The 21,926-nt window shown below is 46.6% G+C and overlaps 1 protein-coding gene across 1 annotated transcript in view; it reads right to left on the reverse strand.

The window, feature by feature from the left end:
* Positions 1-335: 335 nt before the first annotated feature.
* ADCY9 (adenylate cyclase 9) overlaps positions 336-21,926 on the reverse strand; it is a 127,978-nt gene continuing 106,387 nt past the window's right edge. The window contains exons 6-11 of the mRNA XM_004373208.2: positions 19,087-19,189; positions 15,990-16,198; positions 14,703-14,862; positions 12,411-12,559; positions 10,944-10,985; positions 336-5,184 (exon numbers count right to left, since the gene is read on the reverse strand). Of these exons, the coding sequence (XP_004373265.1) occupies positions 3,993-5,184; positions 10,944-10,985; positions 12,411-12,559; positions 14,703-14,862; positions 15,990-16,198; positions 19,087-19,189 (1,855 nt within the window). The 3' untranslated portion in view covers positions 336-3,992. The remainder of the gene's footprint in view (positions 5,185-10,943; positions 10,986-12,410; positions 12,560-14,702; positions 14,863-15,989; positions 16,199-19,086; positions 19,190-21,926) is intronic.

Consider the following 21,926-nt stretch of genomic DNA (forward strand, 5'->3'; position numbering starts at 1 on the left):
CCTGATTCACCAGGAAATCCCTTTTAGAGGAAGAGGCTCTGAACCCGAGGTCTGTGGAACCTTAACCAGCTGTCGTAGAGTCCATTCCGACTCACGGCAACCCCACATGTGTCAGAGTAGAACTGCACTCCATAGGGTTTTCAGTAGCTGATTTTTCAGAAGTAGATTACCAGGCCTTTCTTCTGAAGTGCCTCTGGATGGATTCGAACCTCCAACCATTCAGTTAGCAGATGAGCGTGTTAACTGTTTGCACCACCCAGGGACTCCTCGTGGAGCCCTGGAAGATCCAGTTTGGCTTCAGATTTGGAGGCACTGTGGACTCCCTAAGACGCTTACAAACTCCCTAAGATCTGTACAAAATGCCACGTGTGTGTTTCTGGGAAGAGACTCTGTGACTTTAAACAGATCAGAAATGGCTTGTGACTGCCCCCAGAACACCAGGAGCTACCACGATATGGTGCCCCAATAACTCTGCCAGGGAGCGGCTACGTGGAGCATCTTCAGAGAGCCTACTTCGTTTGCTCAGTCTACTCCTTCTCTCAAGATGTGGTGGTGAAAAGCGATTTAGAAGGCCTGACTAGGGACACTGCCACAAGCAAAACTTGTCCTGTAACCTGATTTTTATTTTTAAAAATTCCATGTAAAAATAAATACTTCTCAACCAAAATTTACAGCAAATATTTCCATTGAAATATTTGAGTTGCCCTGTTTTCCAAGTCATGATGTGAAGAAAATGCAAATCTTCCTATTTCAGCCACAAAGCACAGAACACGAGTACTGCCCTCTTCAATGAGGAGATACCAGGCATTGAGTAATTAGATTTAAGAATATTTTAATGTCCATTTCTTCAGTAGATGCATTTTGAAATTATTTAGAATTAACAATTTAAAAAGAGCAGAGCAAAAGAAATATAGAAAAGGCAAACAGTTTGTTCTTGCTCATTTAATTTCAGATTCTAGGCAGGATGTGATTTTTCTGAAACCACCAATCAAAAAAATGCTCACCTGGAAAATCTAGAAATTCAAATACAGACGCATCTTTGGAGACTCCAAGTTATTACTGGCCTGCGTGATGGGAAGCACGCCACCTTTTGGCTCTCCGTGTCGTGTGCAAGTGTGCAGGGGTGATGCACAAGGGAAGTCGGCTTCGGTAGGGTCATGTGTGGTGGGGTGTCACCTGGGGAACTCTCCGAGCTACTGGAGGGTTTCATAACTGACGCTTTATGTTTGTTTGCATTGGACAAAATTACGTGTGCTTGTTTCGCATGTATTTACATATAAAATTTGATCTGACCTGGGGCCAAGAGGAAAATAGCAATTGCAACTCAGAGCAACTATTTACACACATTCAATTCTGAAGTATTGCTTCCTGCCCTAAGTTCGTAAGAGGTATTGCCACACTGAAGGGCACATCCTTATCACTAGCGCTTGAGCCCACTGCTTAGAAACCTGTCTGTCTCCAGCAACCACTTGTCCAATATCAACAGATCTGGACACATGATGTCTCCACTGCAGACGGTCTATGTTCTGCGTTGAGGTATGCTTCAGGGCAGGGACCTGGGGGATTAGAGTTGCCACGTAGCCCAAAGGGAACATCTGTACTGGCCACTTCTGAAGGCTCAGGGTGGTTTCTAAAGACAATTCTAAAATCTGGAGTCATACAAAGCTAGACCAGGCTGCCAGATGTTAACGTAGCAGCTCTTCAGTCTTGCAGGGTCAGGAGTCACGAACACCTCTGCATTCAGGGAAGGAGGAGAGTTTGACAGGGAAGACGTGTGAGGAGGTGAGCTTCTGTACAGCACACTCTGTGAAACAGCCAAGATGGTGTTGCTCGTTGGCCACCGCCCAGCCCCATTACTGCCCCTCTAGCTCTGGAGCCCGGAGAACGGAGGGCAAGGGGAGATGACAACCCTTGGATACACCCATTAATACTGCTGGAAGAACACTCCCAAAGTGCTAACAATTCCTACATTCAAGGGGAGCATCAGGTAGTGTTTAAGGAAAAAAAAAAAAAGTTGTGCGATATTTCATAAGAATACATTCTTTAGAAGCGAGGTATTGTCACAGCCATCCCTTCTGCGGTACTGGAAGAGCAACACACTGACAGTGACATGTGAAGGAAAGGCTCAGTGACTGAGAGGGCTCTGGGATCCGGGATGCCAAGACTCCGGGTGCCGCGAAGCCACCCCTGCGTGTCCCTTGACAAGCTGGCCAAGCAGAACCAGTACTTCTTTATGTAGATTCTGCAAGCATTTGGGGAGGAGGGATAATACTGGGACTTAATGCAGCTGTGAAAACTCTACAGTAAGATTTAACAGTGAAAAGAAAATGCACACGGGTGGGACAGCGAAGACATTAATAGATCAGGCGCTCGTCCTCAAATTATCTTTCGAGCTGCACGCCAGTGTCACCTTGCAAAATAACTACAACCGCAACAGGGTGACTGTCGCTGGAGCTCAGTTCTCCATAAACTTCAGACTCAATGTGGCAAAACATAATTACAAACCCGGTTAGAAACTCAGAGCACAGAAGTGAGGCTGCTTGGTTTTCTACAGTTCCCCCAGGCGACATGCCTCATTTGCATACAGATGACTCTGTCCCTAAATACAGTGTAAGAACTCAGTCGGAAGAGGGCTTGAGTCGGCTTACCAGAATGAATTCTACCAGAGAGAGGCCGTATGTGGCCACGCTGCCCGCAGTTGGGAACCCACGAGAACCCAGCTGGAAATGGTGGAAAGGAAGAGAGCACTGCCCTAGCCTAGCTGTTTTCAGGCTCAGCTCACGGCCCAGGCTCCCTCCACGAGGGGACTGATCGTGACGCCGCACAGTAGTGTTCCATTTGAAAAGGGAGGCTGAGCGTGTTTCCCACCTGAAGCGCATCTGATGTCTGGGAAGGCCCCTCAGCTTTGACAGGAATCCCACCTAGCACCTGCCCTCAAAGAGAGGCTTGAGGTGACTGAACTAGTAGAGACAGTTCCTCCTGGTTCTGCTCTGCCCTTCACTGGCCCTACAGAGCCTACTTCCTTCTGCCAAGACCCCTGCTACCCCCGCAACACACAACACACACTCCCTGATAAATAAATAAATAAATAAATGCAACCCTAGGACATTTATTTTGAGTTTCTCTCTCTGGTGAGGCAGCTTCGAAGACAACCACCTTCACTCCCAACTGGAAGATTCCTCAGGGTAGGGGGCAGGATGAACGATGGCTCTGAAAATACCTGAGGCCTTGGCTCACACACGATGTTTCCTGTTAGCATCTGACATCTTGGCCCGGAAGCGGATGAGCTCCTAAAGCCACGCGGCGTGGGGAAGGTGGTACCAACAGCCTGCAAGGAAAGCCCACAAAGGAAAGGACTGGACGGCGGCTCTCTGAAGAGTTCTGGCTGCGAGCAGGCCCTCTCTGCCGACTGCTGAACGCCTTCCTCAGCTCACGCGCCCCTCGGACACCCCCTTCTCAGTAAACTACTGGCACTTTATATGTTTTGTAAATGCAAATGTGTGCGTGTATGTGTTTACATACAAAGGTCAGGTCATGTAGAACACTATCATGTATACAGAAAAAAAATAAACCTCAGAAACATTGTATTAGCTAAAAAAAAAAAAAGTGTCTCATGAGAAAAAGCAATAAAAATGATATCTTAACCACAGCTTCTGTTTTCAAAGTCAAGTAACATCCAGAGCCATGATTTCACCTGGTGGCCTCTGTCCCTAGGCGCGGAGACCAAGGCCAACCCCTGAAGGCACTTGTTGTCTTCCACACTGCTGAGCGGGTGACATGGAGGCGGGAGGTGTCCCAGGAAGGGAACAGGTGGGAAGAAACGGGTGGGAATGAGCCCTGAATATCCGTGATCCACACAGAAGTCAGGGCTGAAATGACAGCACACCACGTCCAGGGGTGGCACTGTGGCGCCTGGGGAGGCGCCACAGCCAAATACAAATATTATTGTGTTTCGATGAACAGAGCACCACGGGCAGCCTCTGAGCGCTGCGTCACACGCTTCTGGAAGCGTTGAGCTTGGTGAGCTCATTGGCGTCCTCCAGCCCTACCTCCTCACAGTCACTTTTCTCTATGGCTCTGCTGAATCGGCCCCTCTCTTCTGCTCTGACAGGCTCCCTCCAGGGCCTCTTAGACAACAGGTGGACATCCTTGGCCTGTGTGCTGCTATCGGAACCCAGAGACGCCTTGTCCAAATTCTGTACAGAAGGCACCAGGTTAGCGATCTCATCCGTGGGCGACCGCCCGATGCTACCGTCCACCTGGACCCGGATGTCCGGGGAGATGGACAGCTGGTGTCGCGGCACGATCCCATTGTCCATGCACTTGGGGTAGAGGTAGGTCTTCATCTGACCTTTCCCCTTGACATTCACCGTCCCTCTGTAGTCAAAGTCATAGCCCATCTTGCTCAGGACGCGGTAACTCTCTTCACTCACCTGAATGCGGCACTCCACCCCAGTGGTGTCCATCCTGCTGGCAATGTTGACTGTGTCCCCCCAGATGTCATACAGCAGCTTGGTGGTGCCAATGACCCCTGCTGTCAGGGGTCCATGGTTGAAGCCGATGCGGAGTTTGAAGTTGAACCACAGCATGTTGTTGTTGAAGTCATCCACCACGCGCATCATCTCCTTGGCAAACTCAAACAGGATCTGCAGGTGCTCCTGTGGGTGGCTGCTGTCTTGGCACTGGGCCATGTTCAGCCCCGAGGCGGCCATGTAGGTCGCCCCGATGGTCTTGATCTTCTCAATGTTGCCATAGTCCGGCTTGCTCAGGAGCTCATCAAAGTCCCCAATGAGCTCATTGAGGACCCGGTAGCACTCCTTGCCCCCCTCGTAGTTCTCCTCGTAGAACTCACTGAAGTTGACGATGCTGGCAAAGATGACGCCTCCACTGTCATGGTTCTTGGAATAGGTCTGGGAGACCTTGAGCTGCTCGGCCACGTGGTAGGGAATGATGTTTCTCAGGAGCCAGTCGGCCTGGTCTCGCATGCTCTGGATCTTGGTGCGGTGAAGGTCCGCTTCCACGTCACCATGGTAGTGCAGGCGGTAGCTGACTTCGAACTCTCGGTTCAGGAACCAGACCAGGAGAAGCAGGAGAAAGAAGACCAGAACCATCTCCTGGCCGATTAGAATGGCCGGCTTCCTGCTGTCACGTGTTAGTGAGCCATTGCACGGACTCCCCTGGGAACTGGAGAGCAAAGGGAAGAGAAAGGACAGGTCCTTTTAAATGCATCTTTAAGGGAAAGGTGCCTACCCTGCACTTCAAGGTTCTGAAACAGCCCAGCTAACCAGCAACCTGCTCAAAGTTCTGTTGAGGTCAAACCTTCAACCACCTGGAGCCACGAAGAAATGTGTGCTCATTAATGTGGCTCAAGATACGCAGAGATAGACTAGCTTATGTTGATGACTTCTTTAATAAGTGCTTTACCATTGCTTGGTTTTTCAGAAGCCTTTAGCTTCTTGATTTTTAAAATCTTTTTTCCTTCTTTTCCCAAACTTTTTATTTTGAAAACTTTCCAGACTAGTAAAATACTTTTTATTTTGAAAACTTTGCAGACTTATAAACATCCATACACCCTGCACCTGGATTCAACAATTGTTAACATTTTGCCACTTTGCTTTCTTTCTCTCTAAACACACACACACACATAAAACCTTTCAGTAGATATCTCCTAAGAATAAGGACATTTCCCTATGTAACCACACCACTACCATCTACCCAAGAAATTTAACATCAGTACAATAATATGCTCTAAAATATTTGCTCCTTAGATTTCGAATCCAACTTTGTTTTTGAAAGTCTTATGATTTTACTAAGAATTCTTATAAATTCTCTACTCTCTACCTATATAAAAGTTTTGGTAAAATATCATTTTTCCCCTTCTGGGCTAGTTCTGTTTTGCCAAAATCATCTAAGACAACTTTAAGATTTCTTAAAAGAATATGTCTACTTTTAAGAGTAAGATATGCACACTGTAAGAAACTCAAATAGTACAAGCCATGGAAAGTCAGTGTCTTTCTTTGGAGGTAACCAATGTTACAATTTCTTGTGGTCGTGTAGAATTCTAATATATGGATGTGCTGTAACTTAGCCAGACTCCTACGGATAGACACCTGGGTCATGCCCGTCTTACTACAAACATCGCAGCAATGAGTATTCCTGTGTCCACATCTTTGTCATATGAATGAATCTTCTCGTGGGACAAACTCCTAGAGATGGAACTGCTGAGTCATTTTGAATACTGCGCATTTCGAATTTTGCTAGAAATTTCCAGATGGCCCTTCTAAGAGGATGAACCAATTTCTAATTTCCTCCGATCATTTAACCAATCTCCCATGGAGCTGTTCCACGTTTGATGGTGCTGATGGGTGACAGTTGGGGTAGGAATACTGAAGATTAATGGGGAATAGCACAATCTCTTTTAAAGTTTATTTTTAAAATCTACATTTTTCCATTTATAAGTACTACATGCTCATCACAGACAATTTAAAAAAATTCTGTCCAGAGCCAATCACTGTTAATATTTGTTGAATTTCCTTCTAGTCTTTTTTCTACTGTTTTTTAAACAATGTTGTGGTTGTTCTGTCCATGTAGACTGTGTAGCCCGATGTGTTTCTAAAGTAGGCCACTAGATTTTATAAACAATGGGCTAGGTCAATACATATATAGACGGATCCTCAGTTAATCAGACAGCTCTGCTGCACAGGAAGCTCTATTCTTTAATCAAAGTGTTTAACAAGTTTTAGTGTTGCCTGTATTTAAACCAAAAAAAAAAAAAAAAAAAAAAAAAAAACCCACTGCCATCGATTCTGACTCAGCAACCCTATAGGACAGAGTAGAACTGCCCCATAGGGTTTCCAAGGCTATAATCTTTACGGAAGCAGACTGCCACATCTTTCTCCCGTGAAGTGGCTGGTGGGTTAGAACCACCGACTTTTCAGTTAGCAGCCGAGCGCTTAACCACTAGTATGGCCCTCCATGATGCAGTCACGAAAGCCCCAGCCTTGGAACAAGAAGACCGGAGGCTATTTTCCAGCTTGACCACTGCAGAGTTCCGGAACCTTGAGCAGTCGTGTCCTCTTTCTGGTTCTCTACTGCCTCGTGCATCAACCGTGAAGATGGGCTGGAGTGTCGTTAAGTCCTTCTGGACCTGAGGTTCTAGCAGGAAAAAGCTAACAGAACAGGCCTGAGACCACTCTCCTCAGAAAGCCTACTGGCAAGCATGGCCCTGGGCTGGCATCAGGGAACTTCGACTGCGGGAGGGGTCCTGCCATTCCCAGATGAGCAAGGCTCACTGTGTGCCTAAACTGTTCACACAGGCAATGTGGTTGATGCTCAACACCTGCTTTCCTTTTGGGGGTCCAGAATTTTGGTACGTGCCAGGCAGGGGAGTCCATGTGATCAGCCCCCAATAAAAACCCCGGGCACTGAGTCTCTGTGACATTTCACACATGTTGTCACAACTCAATGCTGGGAAATTAAACACATAGTGGTGTCGTGGTTAAAGTGCTGGGTTGCTAACCAAAAGGCCAGCAGTTTGAACCCACCAGCCGTTCTGCAGGTGAAAGATGTGGCAGTCTGCTTCCTTAAAGGTGCACAGCCTTGGAACCCGTATGGGGCCGCTCTACTCTGCCCTGCGGGGTCGCTACGAGTCCGAATCGTCTAAACGGCAGCAGGTTTTTGCGTGACTCCACGGGGCCAGGACCCTTGGGAGCTGTGTCCAGCTTCTTCCCAACTTCTCCCAATGTGCGTTTTCCCTTTGCCGTAATAAACCACAGCCGTAAGCGCACCCATATGCGAGTCCTGCGAGTCCTTCTGGCAAATCGTCGGACTTCGGGGTGGTCTCGGGGATCCCCAACACAGGTTCTATGACTCAGTACTTGTGAACTAGGAACCAGAAAAGTCCTCTGTGGTGAGACACTCTGAGCTTCACTTGTTTATTTTGCTAACAGCTGTTAATTAAGCAAATGACAATATATACCATGAATCTCAAGCACTAAACGTAATAACTATTTACTTCAGATGAAGAGAACAGACTCATGCACAGCACCTAAAGCCCGCTGGTTGGCTCTTCAACACTGTAGGAAGAGGGACTAGAAGGGGGCAGCCAGCCTTTCCTGTGTTGTGAGCTCCTCTGGGGGTGGGGAGTCAGCCTTCCTTCCTTTCTCCAAAGCGCTGACACCAAGGAAATGCCCCCACTGTGAGAAGACGCCACCATGCTATAAGCAATCTTCACGGCACAGAAGGTATTCCAGAGCCCCACGGTAGAAATGGGTGATTGTAGCTGGGTTACCGCAATCACTCTATTGCTTTTCCTGCCGTGGCTGTAGCCAAAGCTGCAGAGTGGCCCGGCTCTGGAGACGGCCTGGGCCAAACCCTTCTGAATGGAGAGTGGGAAAAGCAAAGCAAGGCCAAGGTCTGGTGTGAGAGGGAAAGGGAAAAGAGACAATGATTCTTGTTTGTTTTTACCTTTGCTTAAAAGAAAAAGAAGGATCTCTGGTGGCTCAGTGGTTAAAGCACTTGGCTGTGAACCAAAAGGTCAGCTGGCAGTTGGACGCCACCAGCCACTCCAGGAAGAAAAGACCTGGCAATCTGCTCCCGTTAACAATTACAGCCTTAGAAACCCTATGGGGCAGCTCTACTTTGTCCTATAGGGTCACTATGAGTTAGAATCAACTTGCCGGCAGTGAGTTCGGTTTTTGGTTAAAAGGAAAAGAGTCCTAATAAACAGAATTTATATCTGGTACCCTTAAGTTGGCTGATTTGCAACAGAAGATATCTGTACCAAGTAAGTATGACCATGACTTCCACTGTACAGCCTATATTTCTTATTCTAATACAGGAGGAACGAAAGTGATGATCCTATTCCTAAATTCAAACTGCAAAGGTCAGTTCCCAAAAGAGAACTTTTATGTGACTAAATGCAAGAGTCAATTTTTGAGTTGGACATTAAATCATAAATGAAATTTAAAGTAAAATAGAGTATAATTCATTACCACTGAGAAGAGGGATTGAAAAAGAGAAAAACAGGAAAAAAAAATCATTCACCATCCTAATCCACTAAACATGGCATTTGTTAACCTTTTGATGTATTTCATTCCCATTTTAAAAACTACACCTAGGGGTTAGGAAGGGAGTCCCTAGAAGGGGGCACGAGGGGGTTTCTGAGTACTGGTGATGTTCTATCTCCTGGTCTGGGTGGTGGTTAAATGGGTATGTCCACTTGGGAAAATTCATTGAGCTATATACTCTTATGAACTAGTACTTTCTTGTAGAAATATTATATGTCAATAAAAAGTTAATTTAAAAAAAAAGACACCCAGGTGTTTTACTTTTAAACACGATAGTTACGGTCTCTCCTACAGACATATCTGCATTCTGTTTTTCCCCACAACACTCCCTTACCAATGTCTAAACGCTCACAGATATTTAATTTTTTAATTGTAAAAACAGAAAAAAAATCCCTCATAAACTCATATTATTATATCTCAAGCATTACCATTTTGATCTCTTATCTTTTTTTCATATATAATGAAATACCTAGTTGCAGCTACAGTATATTTGAAATTTCACATAATGAAAAAAGAAAATCATAAACGTTTCCCATAGAGCTGTATAATTTGCAATTGTTGGATAAACTGCAATATTTGAGTAAGTGTATCATAATTTAATTTCTTTATTACTGACAAGTTGCTGATGAATTTTCAGTATTATCCATCACTGTGATGAATATTTTTGGGCCTACAACCTTTTCTATATGCTGAATTATTTCTTCAGGAGATCAGCAAAAATGGAATTGTTAGGTTAAATGCTATGAACATATTTATGACTTTTTTTTTTTTTTTACAGATTGTCAAATTACTTTCTGAAACTATTGGACTGAGGCATGGCAGAAGGAACCTGGCAAGGGAGTCAGGGAGGCCAGAGTTTGACCGCTGCCAGTGACTAGCTGCGTGACCGTAGGCCAGTGCCTTACCCTCTCTGAGCTTCAGCTTCCTCAGTAGTTAAATGGGGACAAAGTCACCTATGTGTCAGATTATTGACAAGATTAAGCAAATATATATTTTAAGTGAATAGTAGCTAATACAGATTAGACACCATCAATAATTTAGAATTAACGTACATTTGCTGCACTGGATATTAGCATTACAACTTTTTGAAGGCTCAATTTAAAAGACGAAAAAGAATTTTATAGTTATTTAAATTTGCAATGACTTCATAGTAGTGATATTGACTATACTTCCATGTGTATCTTCTACCCACATTTCCTTTTTTATGAATTTTTTTGTCCTTTATCTATCTATGTCTTAATAAGCTCTTTATATAATATCAAAAAAACCAAACCTGTTGCCGTCAAGTTAATTCCGATTCACAGCAACGCTATATAATAGTACCACAGATATTTTCCTCAGTCTGCTTTGACTTCCTCTGTCTCTAATCTGTCAGTCAGTCTTTTCTTTTGTGGTTTCATTTATTATTTCAAAGACGGGAAAGTTATCTCTGTCTTAAAAGCTTGATAACTAATTTTATTTTTTCAAGATTTTATATAGTTTAATTTTTGACTCTAATTTTTAGAATTTATTTTGATGTTGAGAGTAAAGCAAGGGCTTAACATTTCTCATTTCCAGTTTCTTGCCAGTTATTTCAAAATAATTTAGGGAATAATATACTACTACTTCTCTTTGGTTTGTGAGATTTCCTTTGTAATATGCTTAAAGTCCCACATAAAATTAAACCAACTCTAATCATCACTTTATTTTTCCAGAAAGATATGATACCTATGATCTGATATTTTAACAAGTGAATGTTTTCCACTTTCTTGTTTTTTTAGTATGCATACATTGTACATTTTATTCAAGCCACGCTGTTTTCAGGACGCTTAGAAATAAGCAGTAGTCATAGCTACTCTCATGTATCCCAACATCAGCACAATATTAGAAGCTTACCTGAAATTCTGTACTGCATCAAGGTGTGCAATTACTATGGAACTGAAATTAAAATGCAGGAAAATATTAATGCAAAAAAAGCAAAGAAGGCATGACATAAAGTAACATAAGAAGAGTTTAAACAAACAGCTTTCCTTTTTTATGCTGAGATCAAGTTAGACAGATAAGGATAATAATTTTTATTATTATTTGATACTGTGTGGTAACTCATTAAGAATAACAAAATGATAACAACAATACAGCCAAAAGGCCTTTCTACCAGCTGTGGAAAGTAGACACACTGAGGTCAACAAGATCAAACAGTAGAAGTATCTAGAGCATTCGCTGTACTGTTAGGACTTACGCATGATGTCCTATGGGCTAGAGTCTAAGATGAGACACCAATGCCTACGAGAAAGTAAGGGAGTCATTTCGAAAAGAACTGCTGAAGGCTTTGGCAGGCTACTGTTATTGGAGGACGAGGTGCCCTAAACAACGTCTTGCTAGCCTAAACCCACTGTTAACTATAAATAGGTGGTTCTTTAATACATGCTAACAATGAAATGTTTCTTACAAGCAGTTACGCAAAAGTTGAATATTTAGAAGTTGTCACTGATTCAGAAGCTTAAAGAGTTAAAGACATCCTTTTGAAATTCCTCAGTAAGTTGCCCACTGTGTGCATTCTGCCATTCAAGGTATTACTGTACACCTCCTCTCTTACCAACTAGCTCCGTATCTGACATTTCACATTGACAACAATAGGAAAAAAATCTACCATCCAACTATTTTGTGCATTAACGATATATATCTGACAGTAACGAACACCAAAGGGCGAGGTGAGACTAACGCTGGCTGTGATGGTTAAGGTTATGTGTCAGCTTGGCTGGGCCATGATTCTCAGTGGTTTGCCAGTTATAAAGTGATATAATCTGGCAGTTATATAATGATGTAGTCATCCTCCATTTTGTGATCTGATGTAGTCACCTACCATTTTCGCATAGCGCCAATTTTCACCTAATGACCTGGTCTCTGGAATCTAACCATATTGATAAGTGAGGAGTGGGTGTACTTCTAACTACATATTTAGTTGAAAGAGGTAAAAAGCCACAAAACCAGCTGCAAATGTGCAATAGGCAAACTGAGTGCTCCACAGGGTTTTCAATGGCTGATTTTTTGGAAGTAGATCATCAGACCTTTCTTCTGAGGTGCCTCTGGATGGACTTGAAACTCACCTTTCGGTGTGCAGCCCAGTGCATTCACCATTTGCACCACCCAGGAACTCCATGTTACTCTTAGTGCACTTTATTAATTTCCTGACATTACGTGTGTTGAAAGTAATTTTATCTACGAGTTTTGTGTTGTGATAATAAATATCTGTTACAGAAGAGAGGGCTGGTTCTAATGCTAAGGTGTTGCCTGAGAAGTGAGAGGTGTCAGGACAGCTGCTTCTGTTACTGCGGGTGCCAGCCGAGGAGCACAACCGTGTACCTGTCTGGACACAGGGAGATGTAGAGCAGGAGCAGGGGCCCGGCCCCAACAATGGTGGCCAGTGAGGACCGCATCCAGGAGCTGAGCTGGCAGAAGTTGCAGTACTGCACGACAGCGATCAGGACGGCTGAGCACACGAACGTGGTGAACTGCAACAAGACAGACCCTGTCAGGACCCTCTCTCCGCCACCACCCTGTGGCCGGCTGGCCACGCCTCTGTTTAAACACCTGAGATTGATGGTTTGCTCACTGTCATGGACTGAATTGTGTCCTTCCCATCCCCCACTCCCCAAAAAAAGATGATGTGGAAGTCCTAACCCCTGTACCTGTGAACGTGACCCTACTTGGAAATAGGATCTTTGATGGTGTTATCAGTTAGGGTAACATCAAGTCACACTGGTGCAGGGTGGGTCCTAATCCAAAATAAGTGGTGTCCTTACAAAAGAGAAGAAACAGAAAGACACAGACACAGAGGGACGATGGCCATGGGGCGCTGCAGCTGCAGACCAAGGACACTCGGAGCTCTCAGAAGCTGGGGGCGAAGCATGACCACATTCTCGCTCAAAGCTTCTGAAGGACTCAACACGGCTGACGCCCTGACCTCTGACTCCTAGTCCCCACAGCTGAGGGACGAAAATTTCTGTTCTTATAAGCCACCCAGGTTGTGGTATTTTTTAATGGCAGCCCTAGGAAACCAATACACTGACTTACCTGTATTTCTGTTTAATATAAAAATCTTGCTAATATCACAGAATTGCTTAGATATCTGCAGTAATTCTCACTGTTGGTCAGCCAGGCAATTTCAACAACAGATCATAAATCATTAGGTTAATTACCCAGAGCTTTAACTCATAAGTTCACACTGGTACTAACATTCTCCTCCAGATGTGTGAAAATTGTGCAAGCTATTCTGGTGGAAAGAAAAGGTAGGCTACCCCATCTGACAGTGACCCGTGTCATCAGTTACCTTCAAAACGCTTTTCCTTTGAGCCCCCTGCTGCCCGCCAACAGAAATGTCATTGGGTGTTAAAGTATCAAGTGCAATCAACCCACCCCAGCAGCTCATGTTACACGTGCTCGCACCAAAAATATCGTCTTTCACAGCAGTGTTAGTTCACTCTTTGTGCAGTGTGACTCAGAAGCTCCTTCTCTGATTAGGAGCAGCTGATCCAGGGGCAATGCAATGATTCCTGCCGATTCTGCAGACTAGCGCATTATCTCGTGTCAGCTGTAAACGTGGGACAGATGCTTCCTTGCGCAACGTGTAAGAAAATAACTGATCTGAAAGCTGGTGGAGGCCCAGTGAAGCTGGGCGTGCCTGCAATCCCGGGAGGGTCCTCCCAGGGCCATGGTGGCATCTTATCAAGCTGGGGCGTGCCTGCAATCCCGGGAGGGTCCTCCCAGGGACATGGTGGCATCTTATCAAGCCTGGTCACTCACAGGAGTTGACCACCAGAAGGGAGCCATGAGGAGCCTCCCTGTCTGCTTCTCCGTCCCAGACAAGTGTTCTTTCACAAAGACAAGTATTAACAAAGGGTTTGCACTGCTTTGTTGTTGCTAGGTACCATCAAGTCAGCTCTGACTCATAGTGACCCCATGTGACAGAGCACAACTGCCCCACAGGGTTTACCAGGCTGTAATCTTTATAGGAGCAGATCACCAGGTCTTTCTCCCACAGAGCCGCTGGCAGGTTCAAACTGCTGACCTTCTGGTTAGCAGCCAAGCACTTAACCATTGTGCCACCAGGGCTCCTTATGTACTGCTTTACAGGTCTATATTTAAATTACTGTCCCAAATAATTAGGTTTATTTTTTTTAAAAAGTGACTAAGGAGCCCAGCAGAGCACAGAAATACAACCACTGTCCTGGACTGAATTATGTCCCCCAAAAATAGGTGTTGGAATCTTAACCGCTTTACATGTGGGTGTAATCCCATTTGGAACAGGGTTTTCTTTATTATATTAATGAGGCCATATCAGTATAGGGTGTGTCCTAAACCTAATCACTTTTTAAAGCTAAAGAGAGCAGATGAGACACAGAGACGAACAAGCACAAACGGGGAAAGACAGATGCCACGTGGAGATTGCCAAGGAACTGAGGAACACAAGCAGAAAGAGACGAAGATCTTCCCCAACAGGGAGGGAGCCTTCCCCCAGGGCCAGTGCCCTGAATTCAGACTTCTAGCCTCCTAAACTGCAGGAACATAAACTTTTGTTCGCTAAAGCCACCAGCTTGCGGGATGCCTGTTACAGCAGCCCCAGCAAACTATGACAACCACCCAGGCTTTACTCACATGTATGTTTGTCTCAAACTCGGAGGTGATGTGGGAATAGACGGCGAGGGCGGGGAGCGACACCAGGATCGCCCCGATGAAATGCCGAGGGAGCCAGCCGGCGATCCACTCCAGCAGGCGCTTGGTACATGACATGACGTCCTCCAGGAAGAACACCATCCTGTAACGGGGGCAACAGGGTGAGCCGACGCACCCTGAGGGGGTGTCCCTACCCCTCACTTTTGGTAGATGGCAAGTAAACTGGCCTCGCTCGGCTCTTCAGACCTTGGTTCGGGGTCACTTGTTGCATTCTGACAAAACAGGCTGCCCCAGACTGTGGGTTTTCTTCTCACTTCCTTGACAGCATCTGTGATGGTTAATTTTATGTCCACTTGGCTAGCTCTGGTGCCCAGCTGTCTGCTGCAACACCAGTCCAGATGTTGCTGTGACGGTATTTTGTTGATGTGATTAAAACCTATAATCAGTTGCCTCTAAGGAAAGGAAATCACCCTCCATAATGTGGGTGGGCCTCATCCCATCAGTTCAAGGCCTTAAGAGCAAACACTGAGAAAGAATGCTGTGTGGAGATTATAACAGACCCCCTGCTGGAGATTCCAGCCTGTCAGCCTGCCCTACACATTTTGGGCTTGCCGGTCCCCACGATCTTGGGAGACAATTCCTTAAAATCAATCTCTCTCTACGTATGTCTGAGTGTGTGAGCGAGTGTGTGTGTATCTACACACCATATTGGTTCCATTTCTCTGGAGAACCCTGATTAATACACTGTCCTTTGCAGCACAAAAGTTTTAAAAATTTTGATGATGTCTACCTCATCTACTCTTTCTTCTGTTGCCCGTGCTTCTGGTGTTGTGGCTCAGAAGCCACTACCTGGGACTCCTAAGAGCTTGGTTGTTGCAACTCGTACAGTTAGCAGAGGCACTGACAGCTGCTGGCCAGCCCTGCCATCTGACCCTACATTCTTCTCTCCCTCTTTCTTATTTCTTATCTCCCCACCTCCCCTTTCCCAGTCTCGGTTTAGGATACCCAGGGCCTCGCTGGTGACAGTCGGGGCTGCAGAAGGCACTGAGCCTCTACTGAGGAGGGTGTCTACCCGTGCGGAGAGCCAACGTCTGTGTGGAAGACGCCATGGAAGGGTGGGGAGGGAAGGCAGTGAGGCCTTGTCGCCTGGAATACGCTTGGAGAAGCCAAGCTGTTGTGCTGCAGGTGGACGGCTAGGCCACAGTCGCTGAGCCTGAAGACGGAGCCAAAGGCTAACAGCTCAAACGCCCACCTGCACCGGGGCCTTACCTGACAGAGACGGTGAGGGAGAGCACCTCCAGCAGCAGGGCTGCGCCAAAGACGGCCAGGGCAGCGGGCGGCGGGGGCGAGGCCGCGGCCCCGTACTTCAGGAAGCAGGTGACGCAGAGGACCAGAAACACAGTTGCTGACAGAAACACATCCAGGAGGGAACTGAAGGTGGCACTGGCAAAGGTCTTCACGGGAGAATTCCTTACGACCTGTTTGGAGCAGGAGAGGAAAGCGGGGGCGTGAGGAGGGGCCCCAACGTCCGGCTGTGTGTGTGACTCGGGTGGAAAAATAGTGAGCCCTCACTGAGCATGTGCCTCCTCCAACCAGGCTCGGTGAGGCAGCTGCTTTAGGTGGGTCACTCCGACCACCACTCCATCTAACAAAGAGGAAACTGAGGCACAGAGAGGTTGAGAAACTTGCCCGAGGTCACAGAGCAACAGGTTATGAACCAGTGAGCTCTCCCAGGCACGTTATGTATTTAACCTGAAATATGACTTGCCGACTGGCCAGTTGACACCTCTGCCTCGGTAAGGCCAAACTGGACCCACTGCCGCTGAGCCGATTTCGACTCATAGCCCATAGGGTTTCCAAAGCTGTAATCTTTATGGAAGCAGACTGCCACCTCTTTCTCCAGTGGAACGGCTGGTGGATTCAAACTGCCGACCTTCCAGTTAGCAGCCGAGTGCTTAACCACTCACTGAGCCACGAGGGCTGCTTTTGGTAAAGCCAGTCCCACTAAAGTCACGTGCAGGAGGCATCCAGGGAGTGGCTGAGTCCCAGGGCCAGCGCATGTGGAAGTGGGGTTCATGACTGGAGTAACAGGTGGGGACTCAGGTACCTGCCCGTCACCTGACTGTACACAACTGATGGTGAAAGACCCTCACGGCCGCTCAGGAGCTACTCTGGGCCCGGCTTCGTGCTGGGTGCTGGGACAGCCATTCCACAATGCTCACAGCCCAGTGGGGGAAGACAGATACTACTGGGCAGGACGGCATGCTGAGGGCGCTAAGGAGGCACGCATGCGGTTCTAGGGAACCACAAGGGAAGGAGGGACGGTGTAACCACAGAGCTGACGCATCCCGAGAGAGGACTGATCCGGGCACCTGGTGAACCCACTGGGGCACACGCTCAGTCACTGCTCACATCAGCCCAGGGAGAATGAAATGCTGCCGACTCCCTGCACACACTGGGAAACCAAGGCTAAGTGGCCACCCCAAGGTCACACAGCTGAGAAGAACCAAGGCCGGGATTCCATCTGGCCGTACTGACCCCCAAGTCCCCACCCTCAACCACTCTCCTGAGCACCTCTCAGATAAAAATGCAGCTTGGCTGCTAACCAAGGGTTCGGCAGTTTGAATCCATCAGCCACTCCTTGGAAACCCTATGGGCAGTTCTACTCTGTCCTATAGAGTCGCTAGGAGTCAGAATCGACTGGACAGCAATAGGTTTGGTGGTTTTTAAAGATAGGTGCTGTTTGGAAGAAGTAACACAGTAAACTGTCTCAGGCGCTGTCCTCTGCCCCCCCCCACCCCCCACCCTGGAGGCAGAGCTCAGAATGCTGGCTGAGTCGGTGGGTATGGAGCTGAAAGGTGCTGTAACTGGGCCTTGGATTGGCGGATGTTTCTCTCAGGATAAATGGGCTCTGTGGTGTCTTGGTCATGCCTGCATGTCCTGGGGAGCTTCTGGAGTCTGTGGAGCTGCCCTCAGACGGAAGAAGGGCACGCTCGGACAAGGTGGGCAGCAGCGGTCAGTCAGCTGGGGGCCCGAGGGGTCCCAGACTCGGCCACAGCCGTCTGGCTCCAAACTCTCTCCTGCAAGTCCAAGAAACTCGGGGGCTCTGCAGGTGGCTGTGTGCCCCAGAGGGCCAGTCTGGTCTTGCCTCTGTACTTCCCTGCAAAGGTATTAGAACTGTGCGAGGCGATGCTGCCCTACTGACCCACCTCCCCCAGGGGCTTGTCAGCCCTGCCGTCCGGCACAGCCCACTTCTCTCCTGGCCACCTCCAACCCCCTGAGCATGCCTGGGTCTGTCTGGCTCGCAGCTCTGTCTCTAGAGCCTAGGTCAGTGTTGGATGAATGGACAGAAATGGAGTGAAAAAGCCTTTCGGTTCTGGAGTTGGCAGGATATGCATTTCAGACATTGTAACACAGGGAGAGGTAAAGTTTGGGCTCCAGGGACAGAAGGCGGCCCGCTGCTCAGGCCCTCAGCCGGTTCTGGGTTCCTGCGGTTCATTCCTGAGCACCTGTCGGCGCTGGGGAGCGAGATGGTCGGGGACAAGGAAGAGGGAGAGCCTCACGGCATTTAGAGTCCAGGGAGGGAGGCCTGTGACTCCACAGTCACACAAGTAAAGACGATAAAATGGGATACAAGCTAAGAAGAAAACATGTAAAGGGGATATGGGATCCAGTCTAGGGGTCAGGGGAGGTTTCCTGGCAGCAATGGTGTCTGAGTCGAGCATGAAAGGATGATAGGAGGTAAGTCGGTGGAGGGGTGGTAGGCAGTGTGTCTGAGCCCTAAAGCATGAGGGAGCACGGAGCCAGTTTTACAGAGAAAGGCAGAAGGCCTCCTGAGCTGCTTGTCCCATTTCAGTGGAGGCAGAAAGCAGACAGGTGCACAAGTGAGAAGCCCACCGCAGGACAAGCACAGGCGCCCGGTGCACAGGTGAGAAGCCCACCCCACGACAAGCACAGGCGCCCGGTGCACAGGTGAGAAGCCCACCCCACGACAAGCACAGGCGCCCGGTGCACAGGTGAGGAGCATGAGCACCTGCTAGAGTTCTCCCTTGCCATGTGGGTGCCCTCTGGGGTGGAGGCACACCCAGGGGACCTGGAAATAGACCAGCTGCAGAGGGAAGGGACTGGGCAATGATAAGGCTGGCTGTAAGACAAAGGAGGACAGAAAGATTTGGTTTCCTCTCCTTTGTGAAGACAAATTCATATACAGATGCAACTTAGGGTTTAGAGATTATGGGAAATCACTATTAGTCTCCATTTTCCTGTCACTCGGGAGAAAAACAAAACAAGGCTGCTAAGACACAAAACTAATAGTGAAGCACCCAGTGAAAACAACAATTTTTTAGAACTCTAAGGAAGAACGCACCTCTTCTTGGTAGCTGGTCCTGTAGGCTCGCTCTAGCTCCTGATCCAGGAAGTTCAAGCTGAACTGATTAATGGGTGGTTTAAAAAAATAATCTTTCATCAGGCTAGAAGAGACAACAAATGCAATCCATCAACATTCAGCACAATCATTATATTTCTCTTTTCAGAAGAACGAGAATGTAGTCAGCTCCCCAAACACCATTTGCTAAGCACGTCACAAAAGCTGCACCTCAAAGTCACTCTGTAAGGGGTGCCGCATGACCTCCTCCTTTTAAAAATCTGTCTCTGGAAAGTCCTCTATGTTTCTAAACATAATCCCGTGTTATATTCCACCTCCATTAAAGTGTGACATTCGCCATAAATATAACAGCATCATTAGATCCCTGCTGTCCTAATGTTCAGGGGTAGAAGGTGAAGGTAGCTGCTTTGTTCTATGAGGTTGTCCTTCCTGAAGAAACAGCAGACCCCTGCACTGAGAGAACCTGTATTGATCTGAAAGCCTCGAACAGGTCATTACCACAAAACTGCGATTGTAGTCAGGCACTGGGGTAATCTGGGTGCTATCGTCACATGTGCACATTGCATGTGAAACCTGAAAAGTGATAAAGCTCGATGATTTTAATAGCAGAGAAATCAATCCTGCTTAGGCAACTCTTTCATTCTTTTATGGATTGCTAGCAAATAGTAAGATCCTTTTTCTACTGCAGAAAGTTACTGTAAATTTAACATTAGCAGGATTTCCGAAGGCAGATACAACATTGGGGTGTAGTCTCCTGCTCTCATGGAGTAACCATGACAATACAATCAGATAAAATCTGTAAAGCACCTAGTGTGTACCTGGCGCACAGTAGGTTCACCATGTGTGTCCTCCCTCCTTTCCCTGCAGCACAGAGGACGCTCTCCTCTCTGTGACAGGTGTGTAGAACTGCACTGTATGCTCAGACTCAGAAGAAAGAGAGAAAATTCTGTCTCCTCCCCTCCACTCAGGAAGTCTAGACAGAGGGAAACACCACAAAGCAGCTGTTGGAAGGATGTGCAGTGGCCACGCTTTGGCAGTGCAGTGGCAGAATCAGCACTGCTATATGCCACGCTGCTCCCTTTAATACTGGGAGGCTCCACTTCTGGGTGGCACAGTAGCTCCCTTTGGAACAACCCTCTCACAGATAACAACTATGAGCTCTGGACAAAATAGAAAACAACTATGAGCTCTGGACAAAACAAAAAACAACTGCCTGAAGGTTGTACTAGACGGCAGCCAAAGCAGGTAGAAACTGGAGGGGAGTCAAAACTTGGAAGAAGGGAACAGCACCAGGTGAATTTCGCATGTTTTATGTGTTTTGTTTGCCTGAGGGCAGGCATTAGTCTGGACCATGTAGAGGGTGGCTAAAACTCGGATAAAAAACCCACTGTATTACTGGCTTGATAAACCAAAAAATTACAGTTTGGGCTCACCACGGATGAAAAGTGAGGCTAGAAGTCCCATAAAGCAGAGCATCAGAGAAGGGGAGCCCCAGATTCTGAGTATAAACCCTGCTCAAATCTCTGGCTGACCCCTGAAATACGCATGTGCCCGGCAGTCTCCAAGCAGCCCAGCTAAAGCCGCAAGAACTGAACAGATATTTCAGCTGCTGCCCACCTCAGGGGAGAAAGAACATGGAGTCTGAGTTCAGAGAAGTTAAATGCTTGCTTAAAAAATTTAATATTCTTCAGAGGAATATAACAGAATCCAGAGTTTCTGACCATCATACATGTACCATATGCCATGTTCAGGACACAATCCAATTACTAGACATACAAAAAACAAACAGGAAAACGTGATCTGTATTAAACAGAAAAGTAATCAATGGAGACCAACCTTGAGATGACCTAGAAGTTGGAATTAGAGATTGGGGTTTATAATTTACGTAGAATGACAACTATAGCATAATAAGTGAGAAGAAAGAGTAAGTGGATCTATACAGTTATAAGATTCCTACCTTTAATGTAAGCTGATACAACATTAACTCTAAGAAGACTATAAAAAGCTGAAGATGTGTATCTGTAACTCATTGAGCAACCACTAAAAAAATAATGCAAAGAGGGATATAATAAATAAAAATGTCAGAATGGATAAAAAAGCAAGACCCACAAGGGACATACTTTATAAAGACACAGACAGGTTGAAAGTAAAAAAGATGGAAAAAACATACCATGCAAACAATAAGCACAAGAAGACTGTTGCTGTTGTTGTGTGCTGTCAAGTCAAATGCAACTCAAAGTGACCATACAGGACAAAGCAGAGCTCCCTATAGGGTTTCAAAGGCTGTGATCTTTACGGAAGCAGACTGCCACAACTTTCTTCTGTGGAGCGGCTGGTGGGTGTGAACCACCGACTTTTCCGTTAGCAGCTGAGCACTTAACCACTGCACTACCAGGGCTCTTATAAGAAGGTGAGAGAACTGTATTTATATCAGATAAGCCAGTTCTAAAGATAGAGAGTGCTACCAGGGATAAAAAGGGACACTTCAAAGTGATGAAAGGATCAACTCATCAGGGATATATACTGCTCAGAAACGTGAACGTACCTGATAAGAGAGCTTCAAAATACATTAAACAAAAAGTGTCTGGATTAAATACAGACACAGACAATTCCACAGTCACAGCTGGAGATTTTACTACTCTTCTCTCAACAACTGATAGAAAAACTGGACAAAAAATCAGTCGAGACAGATGATCTGATTGCTACTACCAACCACCTGGACCTGACTGATGGTCAGGGATTACAACATTCCACGGATGCTGGATGATGGTCAGGGATTACAACATTCCACGAATGCTGGATGATGGTCAGGGATTACAACA

This window comes from Trichechus manatus, unplaced genomic scaffold (assembly GCF_000243295.1).
Source record: "Trichechus manatus latirostris isolate Lorelei unplaced genomic scaffold, TriManLat1.0 scaffold00024, whole genome shotgun sequence".
NCBI lineage: Eukaryota > Metazoa > Chordata > Mammalia > Sirenia > Trichechidae > Trichechus > Trichechus manatus.